The sequence below is a fragment of the Polypterus senegalus genome, chromosome 9 (genome assembly GCF_016835505.1).
Source record: "Polypterus senegalus isolate Bchr_013 chromosome 9, ASM1683550v1, whole genome shotgun sequence".
Lineage (NCBI taxonomy): Eukaryota > Metazoa > Chordata > Cladistia > Polypteriformes > Polypteridae > Polypterus > Polypterus senegalus.
The window spans coordinates 38,355,629-38,370,041 of record NC_053162.1 but is presented as its reverse complement, the minus strand read 5'-3'; the positions used below and the strand labels follow the sequence as shown (position 1 = coordinate 38,370,041).

Genomic DNA, 14,413 nt, shown 5'->3' with positions numbered 1-14,413 from the left:
GTCATATATATGCCTGCCTAAATAAGTCACCCTCGCTTTGCTCTTACTTTTTACCGTTCATTTAATCATGGCTAGTGGCGGAAAAATTATAAAATGGAAGGAGGATGGCTTTACCAAAACAATTATTGATGGCGAATCGATTATTCATAAAGCTTGAATTGGTGATCTGTTTTTCTGTGTTAACCTCATATTTTTTCATACCTCTTCTCAAACTAAGGTGGTGCGAGGGTAAAATGAATCGGGATGCTGATCAATGTAATCGTGTACCAGGAAATCATGCATTGACAAAAGCTCCCCTTTGCTTGTAATGCAAAGTGTGATTAAATGCATTATTTTTAAGCGTTATGGAGCACATGCATCGAAGCTTCTCAGCTGTGCTTGTGCTAAGAAAAGGAAAGATTTTAAAAATAACGTAACACGATTGTCAATGTGACCTTTTGTAAGTAGTGCCTGGAGGATTCAGTGTGGAGAAACTCTAGAGACAGCGTGTGTATTAACTTGTGGATTTTTCTGTGAGTATTTGGTGGCAGTCTGACAAAGTTGCTTCGGAAGACGGCGTTAGCCGCGGAGCTCAGCTCAGAGCGAAATAAGATGAATGGGAGGGAGATGATGACGTGACTCCCCACCGCCTTAACTGTCAATCCCCACAAACACAGTCTCGGAATTTGCATAAGCACACCCCTTCACCTACAATTTTAACTTAGTTACAAAGTGATCAAAACTCGCTTATATCCTACGTCCTCTCATTAAACTTGTATCCCGCATTACCTGTGAGCATGTGAAACGCCAGCGGTAGCCTGTATGAACTTAATTTAAAGTTTAGGTTTACACCTTGTTTTCTTTCCGAGGTAGCAGCACTCATGAATATGGTAGTATATGTCACTCGCTCGCTTCTTATTGTTTTTCACTGCCTTCTCAATTATATAATGCATGTTTTCTTAAGCACTTTTTGGAGGTCTTCCTCGTTTTCTACGCACTGCGTTGACAGTCAGTTCACGTGATTACGTGGGAGGCGTGATGATGTCACACGAAACTCCCCCCCCCCCCACGTCTTTCCAGCTCAACTCCATTACAGTTAATGGAGAAAAATACCTTCCAGTTTTGACCATTAGGTGTAGAATTTCGAAATGAAACCCGCCCAACTTTTGTAAGTAAGCTGTAAGGAACGAGCCTGCCAAATTTCAGCCTTCTACCTACACGGGAAGTTGGAGAATTAGTGATGAGTGAGTGAGTGAGTCAGTCAGTGAGGGCTTTGCCTTTTATTAGTATATAGATAGAGATATCTATCTATTATCTCTTGGGTCGAGACGTGACCTTCTCAGACACTTTGACATCCTGCAAGAACAACCAATTTAAAACAAGATCACAGACATCTATCCTCTCAGTTGTTGGAATGCTTTTGGCAGACACACTTCCTGTGCTCTCTTTGTGCCAAGGGATTTAACCGTGCCTGTGGCTGGAAAAAGACAAAGTAGAACGTCATAAAGAATTTAAAAAACATTGGCACGATACACATGCAGAGCAGGTTAGAGATAATGGAAGTTGGAAAATTCGAAAGTCTCAAATAAATGATAGTAAAGATTGCATTAGCGCAGTCAAACGGAAAATATTACTTGGTGAAATAACGGGACAGCGAAAAGATATCGAATAGTGTTGTCTCGGGGAGAAGAAAGACAATGCAGTGAGACAAAAGGACAGCTGCTGTACAGGCTTTTAAACATTTGAAGCACCGCATGACATGCAGATCACACGGCATAAAAGCGGCAGCAAGCCAGCAGCTGATCGAGCAAAGAGGAGGTAAAAAAAAACACCAAAAAACTGTTATTTGTGTCCCATTGTATCATCGTTTAAGAGGGGTTTCAAAGAAGTGACCGCATCTCCTTGGGGAGCATTCAGCCTCACATATATATATATATATGTGTGTATGTATGTATGTATGTATGTATGTATATGTATGTATGTATATGTAATATAATATATATATATATATGTATATATGTATGTATGTATGTGTATATATATATATATATATATATATGTATATATATATATATATATATATGTATATATATATATATGTGTATGTGTGTGTGTGTATATATATATATATATGTGTATATATATATATGTATATGTTCTTTTTAAAGAAGAGGAGGCCTTTTGTAAAACCCAGCACAACCATTATATGTATTAGAATACAGTAACTGCACGGTCCAAGTCGCCTTATCCGTTTATGCCTTCAGCAGGAGATGTTCAGCTTTATGAGTCTAAAAAAGAACACTGATCTATGCAAAACTAAGATCTTTGTACTTGTTTTTCAGCATGTTATCAAGGAGATGAATCGCCTTGGAATGATTGTGGACCTATCACATACTTCCACTTTCACAGCAAAAGATGTTCTCTCGATTACAAAGGCTCCAGTAATCTTCAGCCACTCTTCTGCCTCAGGTGTATGTAACCATCCACGAAATGTACCAGATGACATCCTGCAATTGCTGGTAACATGAATTTAGTTCTAAAACGTTTGCACAGAAACACATGGAGCAGTGAATTGCATTTTTCTCACCATTTTTTAAAGTTTCTAGTGGCAAAAAAGTTTAGGTTGTTTTGCCTCTTTTTTTTCAGAAACAGAACAAGGGGCTGGTAATGGTGAATCTTCACAGTGGCTTTATCAGCTGCAGCTCTGAAAGAGGAAATGTGTCGAGTGTGGCAGGTTAGAAAATTGTTCGTATTTGGGAGAAATATAATTTATGCATTTATTTTTTAATATAGCAATGTGTATGCCCATTCAACACTAACTTTTCAACCATTAACTGTATTAATCTCTGATGGACATCCATCAGTCCATTGTCTTGTCCACTTAATTCACAGAGTCATCATACGCCTAAGACTATCCTAGCAGCATCTGATGCAAGACAGGAACCAATCCTAAAGGGGACACATACCTAAACATATTCATGATGGACCAGTACAGAGTGATCGTTTAACTCAAACTGCACATTTTTTAACTGGTGGAGGAAAATCTTATCATCCATAAAAAAGCACTCACACAGAAAAAAATGACATCAAATTTGATTTCCTAGCGCTTTGATAAAGTAGCAATAAATAATGCACCAAGAAGCAGTCCATAAGCTGGACAGTTTCATTAAGTGAAAGTGGAATTTATAATTGGTACACTCTAATTTCTATCAGTGGATTTTAGTTAGGTGCTGTAGCATTTGTTGTTTTATTCACTGGAAGCAGAGCCGGGTACCAAACTATAAACCACTATGTACAAATTACTTAAGCCCTTAGTGTAATTCAGCCTTTTTATTTTCTGATTAGCTTTTCTTGTCACCCACTCTTAACTCCAGCTCTGGTTAAACCTCATCCATGCGACCTACTGTAGGTTTTGAACCCTTCAACCCTCCTACAGTTAGTATTCTGGGCTCATCTCTGCTCACTTTAAATGGCCTTGGAAGCACGTATGGCTGTGTGATGAACTGCTTTCATATCCAGAGAAGATTTCCCTCCTTTGTTTCTGTTGCTTCCAATGTAGCATTGGGCTTCCTTCTACAATGCCCTGGAATGTAGGTGCTATGAAAACTAAAAGCTAAAGGAATCAATTATAAACAAAATATATAAAGCAACACTATACAAAATGTAGTAATTTCATGTTTATTAAGGAGTATTAAATAGTTAAAAAAAGAAAAAAAAAAACTTGCATAAACATAAGGACTGGTTTGAGACATTTTTTGCTCCACTGGCAGATACTTTGAGCAATTTACCAGGATTGACTGACATTAAACTTAGTTTGGAAGAGAAGTGTAACAAAACTTTGTACCTGTGAACAGTCTGACTTTCGAAGATCTCATTTGTTGTACAGGTATATATCGGAGTCTTTTGGGATGTGTGGTGGCAGAGCTTTGACCAAACAAATCGTAGACTATTAATAAAGAAACTGCTTGCAGATGTACAATTGACAGACTGCTTGATACAGAAAGACTGGATGTAATACAGGAGGAGCTAGAATGGAAATGCATAATGTACTGTTGCCTATTTTAAATTATACAGTGCCTATAAAAAGTATTCCACCCCTTTAGAGGTTCTCACATTTTATTGTTATACATCTTTAAATCAAAATTGATTCAAGCTGGCTTTTTTCACACTGATAACAGAAAAAGACTTTAATGTCTGTTCTGTGAAAACAGATCTCTACAAACTAAGGGGTTAAAATGAATTACAAATGTAAAAAGCAAAGTAATGAATTGCACGAATATCCATTCCCTTTAATATGACACAGTTGGTGTAACCAGTTGGTTTTAGGAGTCACATAATTAGTTCAATGTCTGAAGGCGAGGGGTTTCCATTGATTGTAGTAGAAATGCCCCTGTATCTGGAAGTCACAGCTTATAGTGGGTCAGTTTTGTGGCCAGACCTAAACAACAAAGACACAAGAACACTGAAGCAACTCCACAATAAGGTGATTGAAAAGCACAAGTGAGGCAACGGACAGATGAAAATATCCAAGTTACTGAATATCACTTGGAGTCCAGTTAAATCAGCCATTAAGAAACAGAAAGAGTATGGCACAATTGTAAAACAGTCTGCAGAAATCCACAACAACTGAGTGACTGTGCAAGAATAAGACTATGAGGGAGCCCACCAAGAGACCTCTGAGAACTCTGAGCTACAGTGACTGATATTGGAGGGGCTGTGCAAACAACTGTTGCCTGAGTGTTTCAGTCGCAGCTTTAGGGAGCTCCTTTAAATAAATAAAAAGAGCAAGCATCTGACATTTTGGCTTGAGTTTGCCAAGAGGCACATGGATGACTCTGAAGTCAGCTGGAAAAAGTTTCCTTGGTTTAACGAGAATAAAATTGAGCTTTTATGTCCAGCAGACTAAATGCCACATAATCAGAAACACACCGTTCCTTCCGTGGACCGTGGTGGTGGCAGCATCACACTCTGGGGAAGCTTCTCTGCAGCAAGACCTGAAAGTCTCTTGAGGGTATATAATAAAATAAATGCAGCAAAATATAAGGACATTTTTTAGGAAAACCCAAGCATAAAGCCAAAGCTTTGTAGGAATGGCTTAAAAAAACAATGTTAATGTCAGAGTAGCTGAGCCAGAGTCGAGATCTCAATCCAAATGGGAATTAATGGCTGGTCTTTAAAAAGTATGTTTACTCTTGACTGCCTTTCAGTCTGACAGAGCTTCATCAAGTCTACCAAGAAGAGTAAGTGTGGAGATGTACAGAGCGGATAGAGACCTCTGGCTGTCATGACTGCCAAAGGAGCATCAACTAAATTCTGACTTGAAGGGTGTGAATACTTCTGTAGTCAGATATTTTGTGATTTATATTTGTATTTAATTTAGATTACTTTACAAAGATCAGTTTTCCCCTTGACTTTTTCTGTTGATCAGTGTCAAAAGTCATCCTATTAAATGCGCCGTGATTCCATGTTGTATAACATGAAATACCTTTTATAGGCACTGTAATATTATCAATATGACACATCAGGAATCGACTATATGCTGCACCCCCAAACAAATGTACAATAAGACATACTTCACACTTTTCAATTCACTAATATCTGCAGCAGTGATGGTGAATGATGCCAAGTAATGCAGTCTTGGCTGAATGTATTTTTAAAACAATTTCACTTGGAAGCATGTATATGAATAGACTAACAAATGAATAAAGCTAACCAACTGTATATTGCCCCAAAATCAGTTTTATGTTGACTGCTGCAGATTTATTTGAGAAGAAGACAGCCTAAAATAACTACCACGTTGACATATGTTGTGGACATGAGACGCTGAATGTCTCAATATCTCACTCGGCCACCTGAAAGCTGCATATTAGGTTGATTGCCATCTTTAAAATGGCTTATTACACATTTACACCAGGATGTGGTGTGACCTCTGATGGGCTGTTTTAGGTTGGATTCTGTTTCTCTGCCAGGATAGTTTTTGGCACCCCATTAATTATGTAACACAACAGGGGGGCTGGAAAATGAAGGAGACTCAATTTTTTGAAATAATGTGTGCTAATAGTAAATCAGGATTATTCAAGTTTAATGGGAATATCAGAGGAAATGAGAATGATATTGTTATTGATATTCTTTTATTCTACAGATCATTTTGATCACATAAAGAAGATTGCTGGTGCAGAATCAATTGGAATAGGGGGTGATTATGATGGTGCTGATAGGTAGTACAATTTTTGTTCATTATTCATTTATGTGTTTGTACCAACCGAAACTTGAAACTCATTCAGTATTTTCAATTACCTCAATAGTTTAGGATGTCATGGAATTTTGTTTATAGAAAATAACAACAAAATACTTAACTATAACTACACTTAAGCTAAACGAACATAAAGCTGTGATAAGAATACCTGCTGCTGCTGCTGATTGGCAATGGAAATTATGCAGAGATGTGATGAGATATTATTGTACACAGTAGAGCACTAATTTCCATAATGCACAGGCAGCATGTTCATCTGCTGACAGCTTAGATTGAGGTTGCATGTTTTTGGGTAGGTGGAGTATGAACTTATTTTGGCTACTTCCACATTTAATCCTTGTCTGGTATAGAATCAGCGGAACTTGAGTTCAAATTTGTCAGCCAAAGGAGCTATAAATAAGTTCCCAGAGTAGCTACTAATGCCAAAAGACGTGTGATTCATTTGCGTACAGAGTGCTCATGCAGTATTTCAATCATCCATCCATCATCCAATCCAACTACAGGGTCATGGGGGTCTGCAGGAGCCAATCCCAGCCCAGGAAACAAACCCCAGGCAGGGTGCCAGCCCACCGCAGGGCTCTCACACACACTAGGGAAAATGTAGGATTGCCAATGCACCCAGAGGAAACCCACACAGCCACGGGGAGAACATGCAAACTCCACGCTGAAGGACCCAGGGAGTAAACCCAGGTCTCCTGACTGCAAGGCAGCAGCGCTACCGCTGCGCCACCGTGCTGCCCTCACTTCAATCATGAAGCCTCTTAATCTTCTTTTGCTTAAACTGAAAACTAATTCATCTCCTGTAGCCTTGCAATCAGCCAAGTTATTGTTCTTTGGACTTTTTCTAGTGCTACTATGACCTTTTTGTAGCTTGAAGACCAAAACTGTACACCATACTCCAGATGAGGCCTCGCCAGTGCATTAAAAAGTTTCAGCATAACCTCTTACCTGGACTGGCATGTGACACAGGCAGAACTTCAGAGAAGACTAACTTGTCAATTCTGCTCCTCAGCCTGGCACCTAACTCTTTAAATTTGGATCACAGAACTAAGAGACTACCATTTTGTATGTCATTTGTTCCAACATGAACAAAGACCACTGGATCCACCCCTGCTCTGGTCAACGGCCTTATTGAACTCTTTCAGGAGGTCTCCCACCTAGGCAGCACAATGTGCAAGACTTTCATCTGCAGCAATTCTGGCCTTCAATCCCCCTAATGATTGAGTTCCCAGCTATCACAACCTCTTTTTTTGTGGGAACTGGTTTTGATGTGGCAAATTGGGGCTCCTCGTGCCTGCCTACCACCTTAGAAACTTCAGAGACACTGTCTAGCTCTGCAAGGACCTGAAAATGGCTTAACATTTACAATTCTGTGGTTGATACCCCCAGACAATGTGCACCCTGTACCTTGTACCTTGTAACCGTGACCCACCTATTTCTCTCTGTCTGGTCTGGAAATCATCTCATGCCACCTTAGAAGCACATACTATTTCTGTGAAGGACACCTGGGCCAGGTCCACCAATTCTCTACAACAATGCAGGTCAGCCAACTCATCTCCCAGTTCTGCAACCCAGAACTTGAGGTTGTGGATCATCTGGTATCTCCTGCAGATGTAGGCCTCATAGATGGCTGGGTACTCCAAACCATCCTTCAGGAAGTCCAATATCCAAAAGGACTTGCATTGTACTGGCCTCATTATTAAAATTTGACTTAGGATTATTAAAACTGATCAACATTTTTTTTTAATCAAAATTAAATAATTTAACTTAAATTGCAATTACATGTAGCATTTATATATCCACAAATGTTAAAGGCTCTGCATATGTTATACAATGTTTCCTTTCAAAAAATAGTGCAACTTCTAAAGGGTTGGAGGACCCTTGATCTACAGTGATAGTGCAAAGTGTTAACACTGTTTCATATAATGCAACTTTTCCAGTGATTTCCAGTTGTTCCCTTCATTTACATCATCTTATCGAGTTGGAGGCAGTCGGTAGCACGCTTTCATGAATTCAATCATGTAATGTGTCATGCCCAGTGACTCGCTCCTATAAAAAAACAGACAGGTTTGATTTTGGCTTTAGTCATATGGGCAGGCTCTGTGGGAAAAGAGCTGACAGCCTTTGCACATCTGGAAGGATAATGCATAGAAAACAGTAACAAGGAATAAAGAAATAATATTACATGTTCATTGTAAAATGGTGAATCATTATAACCTAAACTGTCCAATGAAAATTGATGACATTTAAATGGTGCCATTCGTTACAACCTTTTCTGACCATGGCATGATTTTGTAGCATATTTAACACTGCTGCTTTCTAAGTTACACTTTAATTTACATTAATATGATATTTGTTGCAAAGTGGTAAAACTTTTAAAGCTATACTTCTTCTTCTTCTTCTTTCAGCTGCTTCCGTTAAGGGTTGCCACAGCTGATCATCTTCTTCCATATGTATCTGTCCTCTGCATCTTGTTCTGTTACAGCCATCATCTGCATGTCCTCTCTCACCACATCCATAAACCTTCTCTTAGGCCTTCCTCTTTTCCTCTTGCCTGGCAGTTCTATCCTTCTCCCAATATACTCAGCATCTCTCTTCTGCACATGTCCAAAAAAAACTTTTAAAGCTATACTGTTTATCGAAAAAAATACAAGAATTAATAATATAGCACATTTAACTTTTAAGACATTCATGACCAATTTCTCTTTTTGTCAGCCAGAGACAAAAGGAAAATGTATATCAAAAAATAAATAAAAAGATTAAAAAGGTGTGTTCCATAATGTTAAAATCATTAGTTATAATTATAACAATTTTAAGTCAGTAAACCTCTAACATTAGAGTAGTGCAAAGATGTTTATAGTAATGTAATGCTAAAGAAAATGAAACACTTCAAGACCTTTTTAGATTCAATCCTGGTGTGCTTCTGTCCTGGCATACTACAAAGACCTTATAAACCACCAGCCAAAATAATGACTAGAAAGAAATACCCTTTTCATTTTTGATACGTCATGACAGTATTTGTATGTACATTATAAAAATAATAACAGTAACACATATTAAACAGATATAATTGCCCACCTCAATAATTAAATGGACATAACCTCTTTATTATTTTTGTAGTAGTCCATTTTTTTCAGTAGGAAGAAAGTAGAAATACAAAATGTGTGAAACAGTAACACTCATTATAAAAACTGTACTCATGACCATGATTTTCATAAAAATGTTTTTGTTTACAAGTGTGGTAAGTGAATCTCTGTAAAAGTTATTCATCCAAAGTTGTATCAGTGACACTAGATAATGATGTTTAAGCTTCTTAAATGTCACCGGTGCAACAGACTGCACTCATGTGCGAGTAATGGTAGTGCCAAGCTAATTGGAGACTGAATATGTAAAACCAAAATCATCCACAGCATCATTGCACAGGTCATTCCTTTTAAATAACACTGACCAGGCATACTGTGCAATCAAACAATCTGTTGAGGACGCACTCCTTCACCAGGAGTAATATTGGAGGATACACCAGTGACTGAACCTGGAGCTTTCATTTTGGTCACTAAATGTGCAATATACATTTGCATGTACTAAATGTACTGTTCTAGTAATTCTGAAGTAAGTTATGTTCTTGAAATTAAATTTGAATTGCTGCCAAATGCACTTTATACTGCTACTGTATACATATGTGTTTTAAGTGAAGTAAGATGTTAACAAAGAATTACGTTTACAGTCAAACTGGCCAAATCAAAGGAAACTTTGCATTAATATTGGATTGTCATGCAGCTCCTCTCGCTTTCTCTATATCAGATGCTTATCTTTTTTGTGTTATTATTCATCAACTATTATTTCTTGATCAACTGCTGAAAAGACTGCCATTGTCTCTGTTATTATATGCTATGACAAAACTCTAAACTTTTCCAGGCTGTCCTATAATGCATTATGCACCCCATCAGTCAGTTACATGATTGAAGTCACACATACCGTATCGTTCAATATTGCACTCTCCTCTGTGCTTTTTGAACTATGGTTGATGTCATTGACAATCTATTGCCAGGGCTGCTTAAATCCCATGAGTGTGCACATAAGTGGATTGCCCAAGTAACATTGCATTCATGGAACTGACTCCCTAAGTGAAAAATGAGGCTTATTTCAAGCAAGGTTTTCTGAGCTTAGTCTCGATTTCATAAGCGTGCTTCATGGAATACCCCTCAGCTCTGTAGCTCATTTTATTTATTTTTGAGCAGTTGGCTGCTTACCTGTTGTTTCTTGTCCATTTTCAATGTATCATTAACATAAATTAATCCACCTATAAACAATGCAGCCACTAGATTTTGTCTTTCCTTAGTGATATATTCTTCTGTGTCCATTTATCCCTAAACGCTCCACCTGTGGGAAAGCATGTGCACATCGGAAAAAGTGGTGACGAAATGGTGCTGAATGATAACTAATTGGGACAATAATATAATTAATGAATGCAATAAATGACACTTATTTAAATCACCGCATTCTGATTGTATTTACGAGAGGCAGAGTACAGCTATGCTGCAAATGAGACAAAGGAATCTTACATACTTAACATTTAGAAAGCTGCATATGAAAGTTGTATTATACACATACAAGAAATCTTACACACCTGAATCATAACATTCAGGTGCATTTGATGGCTACATTGCCCATTTTTGAAAAATGTTTCTTACCTACATGTTAAAAACAGAATTAAATAAAACACTGCTAGGATAGCCCAAACAACTGTTTCTTTTGTTTTATATTTAAAATACCTGTGCTTCACTGTATTGCTATTGTTTTCAAAGCTAACCTTAGTAAAGTCTGGATAAGTCAGAAGTATGTTGCTGAGCACATGACTAAAACAAGCCCCATTTACAGTTAGTTACTAAAATGAATAAAAATCTTTGGATTCTTAAGATGAATTTTGAGTAACTGAGGTACAACATGACACTCTTTGGGGTATGTGGGGGTTTAGACAAGTGATGCCTTGCATATGTTTCCATCTGACTGTGGGTGCTTTGATGTCCCCATGGTGTTGCAACCCATTCATTAATACTGACATTTTGCTACAATTTAATATAATTTAAATCACAAATAATTGCTCTTACCTAGATGTGGTCTAATTTGGAAAACTCCACTTGCTGAAGCCATTCTCAATCCTTTGGCATGTCCAAGAAGTCATCAAGGTATTCAGAAAACGGATCCAATTCCTTTTCTTGCCAAAACAGTTTCTCAGCAGTGAGTGGCACCTGCCTAGAAACTGAACAAGATCTTTCCAGCATGAGTGGACTTGGCAATAACTCATGTCCTCCTCATTCATTCTTTAAGATATGACATTCGGCTGGTTCTGACTGATGCCTGTAAGGTGTCAAATATTTTGCACAACGTTACCCTATTCCTGGACATCAATGTGAAGTCATCCAAAAAAGTAAAAACAATGAACCGGACTATTGAAAGGGCAAAAGGAAGTGGCCACTGCTCATATTTGCATTATCTCCAATGCTGAAGCTTCACCTCAGAGGTTCCCATCATTTTTTTTTTATTGTAACACCTCATGTTCAATACTTTACAAGTCTAAAAGCGCTTCTAAAATGTTTCAAGTGGCAATTAAGCTAGACATATCATGATTTGGAGATGGAGTGGACAGTATGGCAAAACATCCATTTCAGATTAAAGTTAGAAATTCTAATGATTTCAGTTTCTGCATGTTTAACACTCTGCTACTCTAGAAATAACACATTTTCCTGGCTTGAAACACACTTACACTGTCAAACCTGCTTAATCCAATGTAGAATGGATGGGTCTGGAATTAGCATTTACTCCCCAAACAATTCAAAACATGCAGTATTCTTTAAGGGCTAGAGTCACATATTACACGCCATTCACATACAAGTCAATACTCGGCGACATTACTTATCTCTAAGATGTTAATCAATACACTGACATAAAAAATGTTTTCTGTTTCCTTTTGCATGTGCAGTACTCTTATTACACACAGATCACAAACACGACAATACACAAAGACATTATCTTTAAGATATTAATGAACCAATATACAATTATATTCCTCATTTTTTTCAAACACAAAGCAGCATGTTTGGCGATATTAAATATTTTACGTTTAAAAATATTCATAAGCTCTACAGAAACAGTGACATGTCATCACTAGGTGCAAAACGTAAAGCTAATGACATTTAAACTTGCAGGGGATTTGTAATTCTCATACCGCTGAGTCAGGAGATGCCATACAAAAAAAAAAAAATTAAAGTATTTTCAAGGCGTTTGTAAGTAATTCCTATGAACACAAAATATATTTAAATAAATAAATCAAGACTGCCACCAACTTTGTAAATTACCTGTGAAATCTGTGGTGTTACTTTGAAGTGTGCAATAATCGTGTCAAGAGGTAAAGAAAAAAGACGAGTTGAAACCTGTCAGTCATACGGATTATTTTAATTTGTTAATGAAAAGATTAGAGAAAAACACTACAATTTCAAAAAACAAAGGTTCCTCAACCTAAACTGAACATGTGTCTGAATAACGAGTCCATCTTCTTCCCATTGTATGCCTTCCCCCAACCGCCAGTAGATGATTTCTTATTTATTGTCTGCTTTAAGGTTTCCTGAAGGACTAGAAGATGTTTCAAAATATCCTGCCTTAATAGAAGAGCTTTTGCAAAGGGGCTGGAATGAAACGGAGCTTGCTGGAGTCTTGAGGCGCAACTTTCTAAGAGTTTTCAGAGATGTAGAGATGGTAAAAATTCTAAAGTTCTTTATAGAGCCTAAATGTAAAGCACTATTTTGTTTGAATATGTTCTTTCAGAAAAGACAGTATTTGAATGAATTTATGCAAATTGGTGCTAAGGATGCATTTACTTTGCTTTCATAAACAGACAATCCAAAATATTTGAATCCAGTACAACACAATATATATATTTACAAATATGATGCATGCAAATATTCTGTGTGTCTTTTGTTTGTAGTATTGTATTATTGTCATCCTTCTGAGAAGACATGCCAATATGAATTTCATTGTACTGTGTAGTTAATGACAATAAACAAAACTTGGCTGGGAGCATGTGCTGAATGACGTAAATATTGGCTTACACAGGACTGACATGGTGGTGCAGTAGCAGGAGCTGCCAAGTGCCTCACGGCTACCGGCACTGTAACACCCTCGAGAGGCTTTGTGCCTTCTAAGTTGGCTAGCTGAGGCCGCAAGTTTTTCTTCTCGTCACTTATGTTGCTCATCTATCATTTTTCTAAATTCCTTCTGCTTTTATATTTTCAGGTGAGCAGCAGAAGCCATCGCCTGCCTGATGAGAAAGAAATTGCTCAGGCAGAGGTTATAAATCCTTGCAGATCAGTTTTGAAGAACCCGCATGATAAAGCAAAGAGTTCTCAAGCCGCAAACACAGCAACAGTTTTCTTCAGTTTTTATCTACTACTCACCACAATTTTTATAATCTTGCTTTCAAAATAATATATATATATATATATAAATTATGTTAATATAGAAAAAATGAAAAAACTTTAATCCCTGAGCGGTATTTTTTCTTTTTATGTATATAATGTTAAGTAAATATATGTTTTTAAAAATGTACCATTAAAACACATCACTGATGTTTAAAAAAGCCATTTTCCATTCTGTTAGTCTTTCATCAGGTAGCCCCTTTTATGTTCACCAAATCATGTTCAGTTGAAAGCATTTGTCAATATTATTAGTTATATGCACATGTGTTCAGTATCGATGATTTCTAATACCATTGAATCAGAGGATAAAAGTAGAATGTATAAGGAAATATAAAGAGGAACACCCAGGTAAAATTAAAAAAAGAAAAGAAAAACAGCCATGAAATGATTTGATTTTGGTGGCAATGGTTATTTTTGAGTGGACACAATGCTGTAACATGACAGGACTACTGTATATTGTTGTTAAAAAAATCTTTTGGTGATGAAAACATCACCAATCACCTACTACATATCTTCAATTTATTGTCATTTCTTTTTTTTTTTTTTACATGTGTTTTAATTTCACATGTGCAATAAAAATAAACGCCTAGTTTTGCTTTAAATTCTTCTCAGTTTTGTCTTTCTGTACTGTACATACCACTGTCACAAGATAACCATATTGTTGTAAACAACTTGTATATAACATTTTTCTATCATGAATAACATCCCA

The 14,413-nt window shown here is 37.1% G+C and overlaps 1 protein-coding gene across 3 annotated transcripts in view; it reads left to right on the top strand.

Moving 5' to 3' along the window:
• dpep2 (dipeptidase 2) overlaps positions 1–13,762 on the top strand; it is a 70,918-nt gene extending 57,156 nt beyond the window's left edge. For all 3 annotated transcript variants that reach the window (XM_039762934.1, XM_039762933.1, XM_039762935.1), the window contains 5 exons: positions 2,322–2,498; positions 2,626–2,713; positions 6,122–6,197; positions 12,850–12,985; positions 13,523–13,762. In XM_039762934.1, coding sequence (XP_039618868.1) covers positions 2,322–2,498; positions 2,626–2,713; positions 6,122–6,197; positions 12,850–12,985; positions 13,523–13,714 — 669 coding nt within the window. In that variant the 3' untranslated portion in view covers positions 13,715–13,762. The remainder of the gene's footprint in view (positions 1–2,321; positions 2,499–2,625; positions 2,714–6,121; positions 6,198–12,849; positions 12,986–13,522) is intronic.
• Positions 13,763–14,413: the final 651 nt, after the last annotated feature.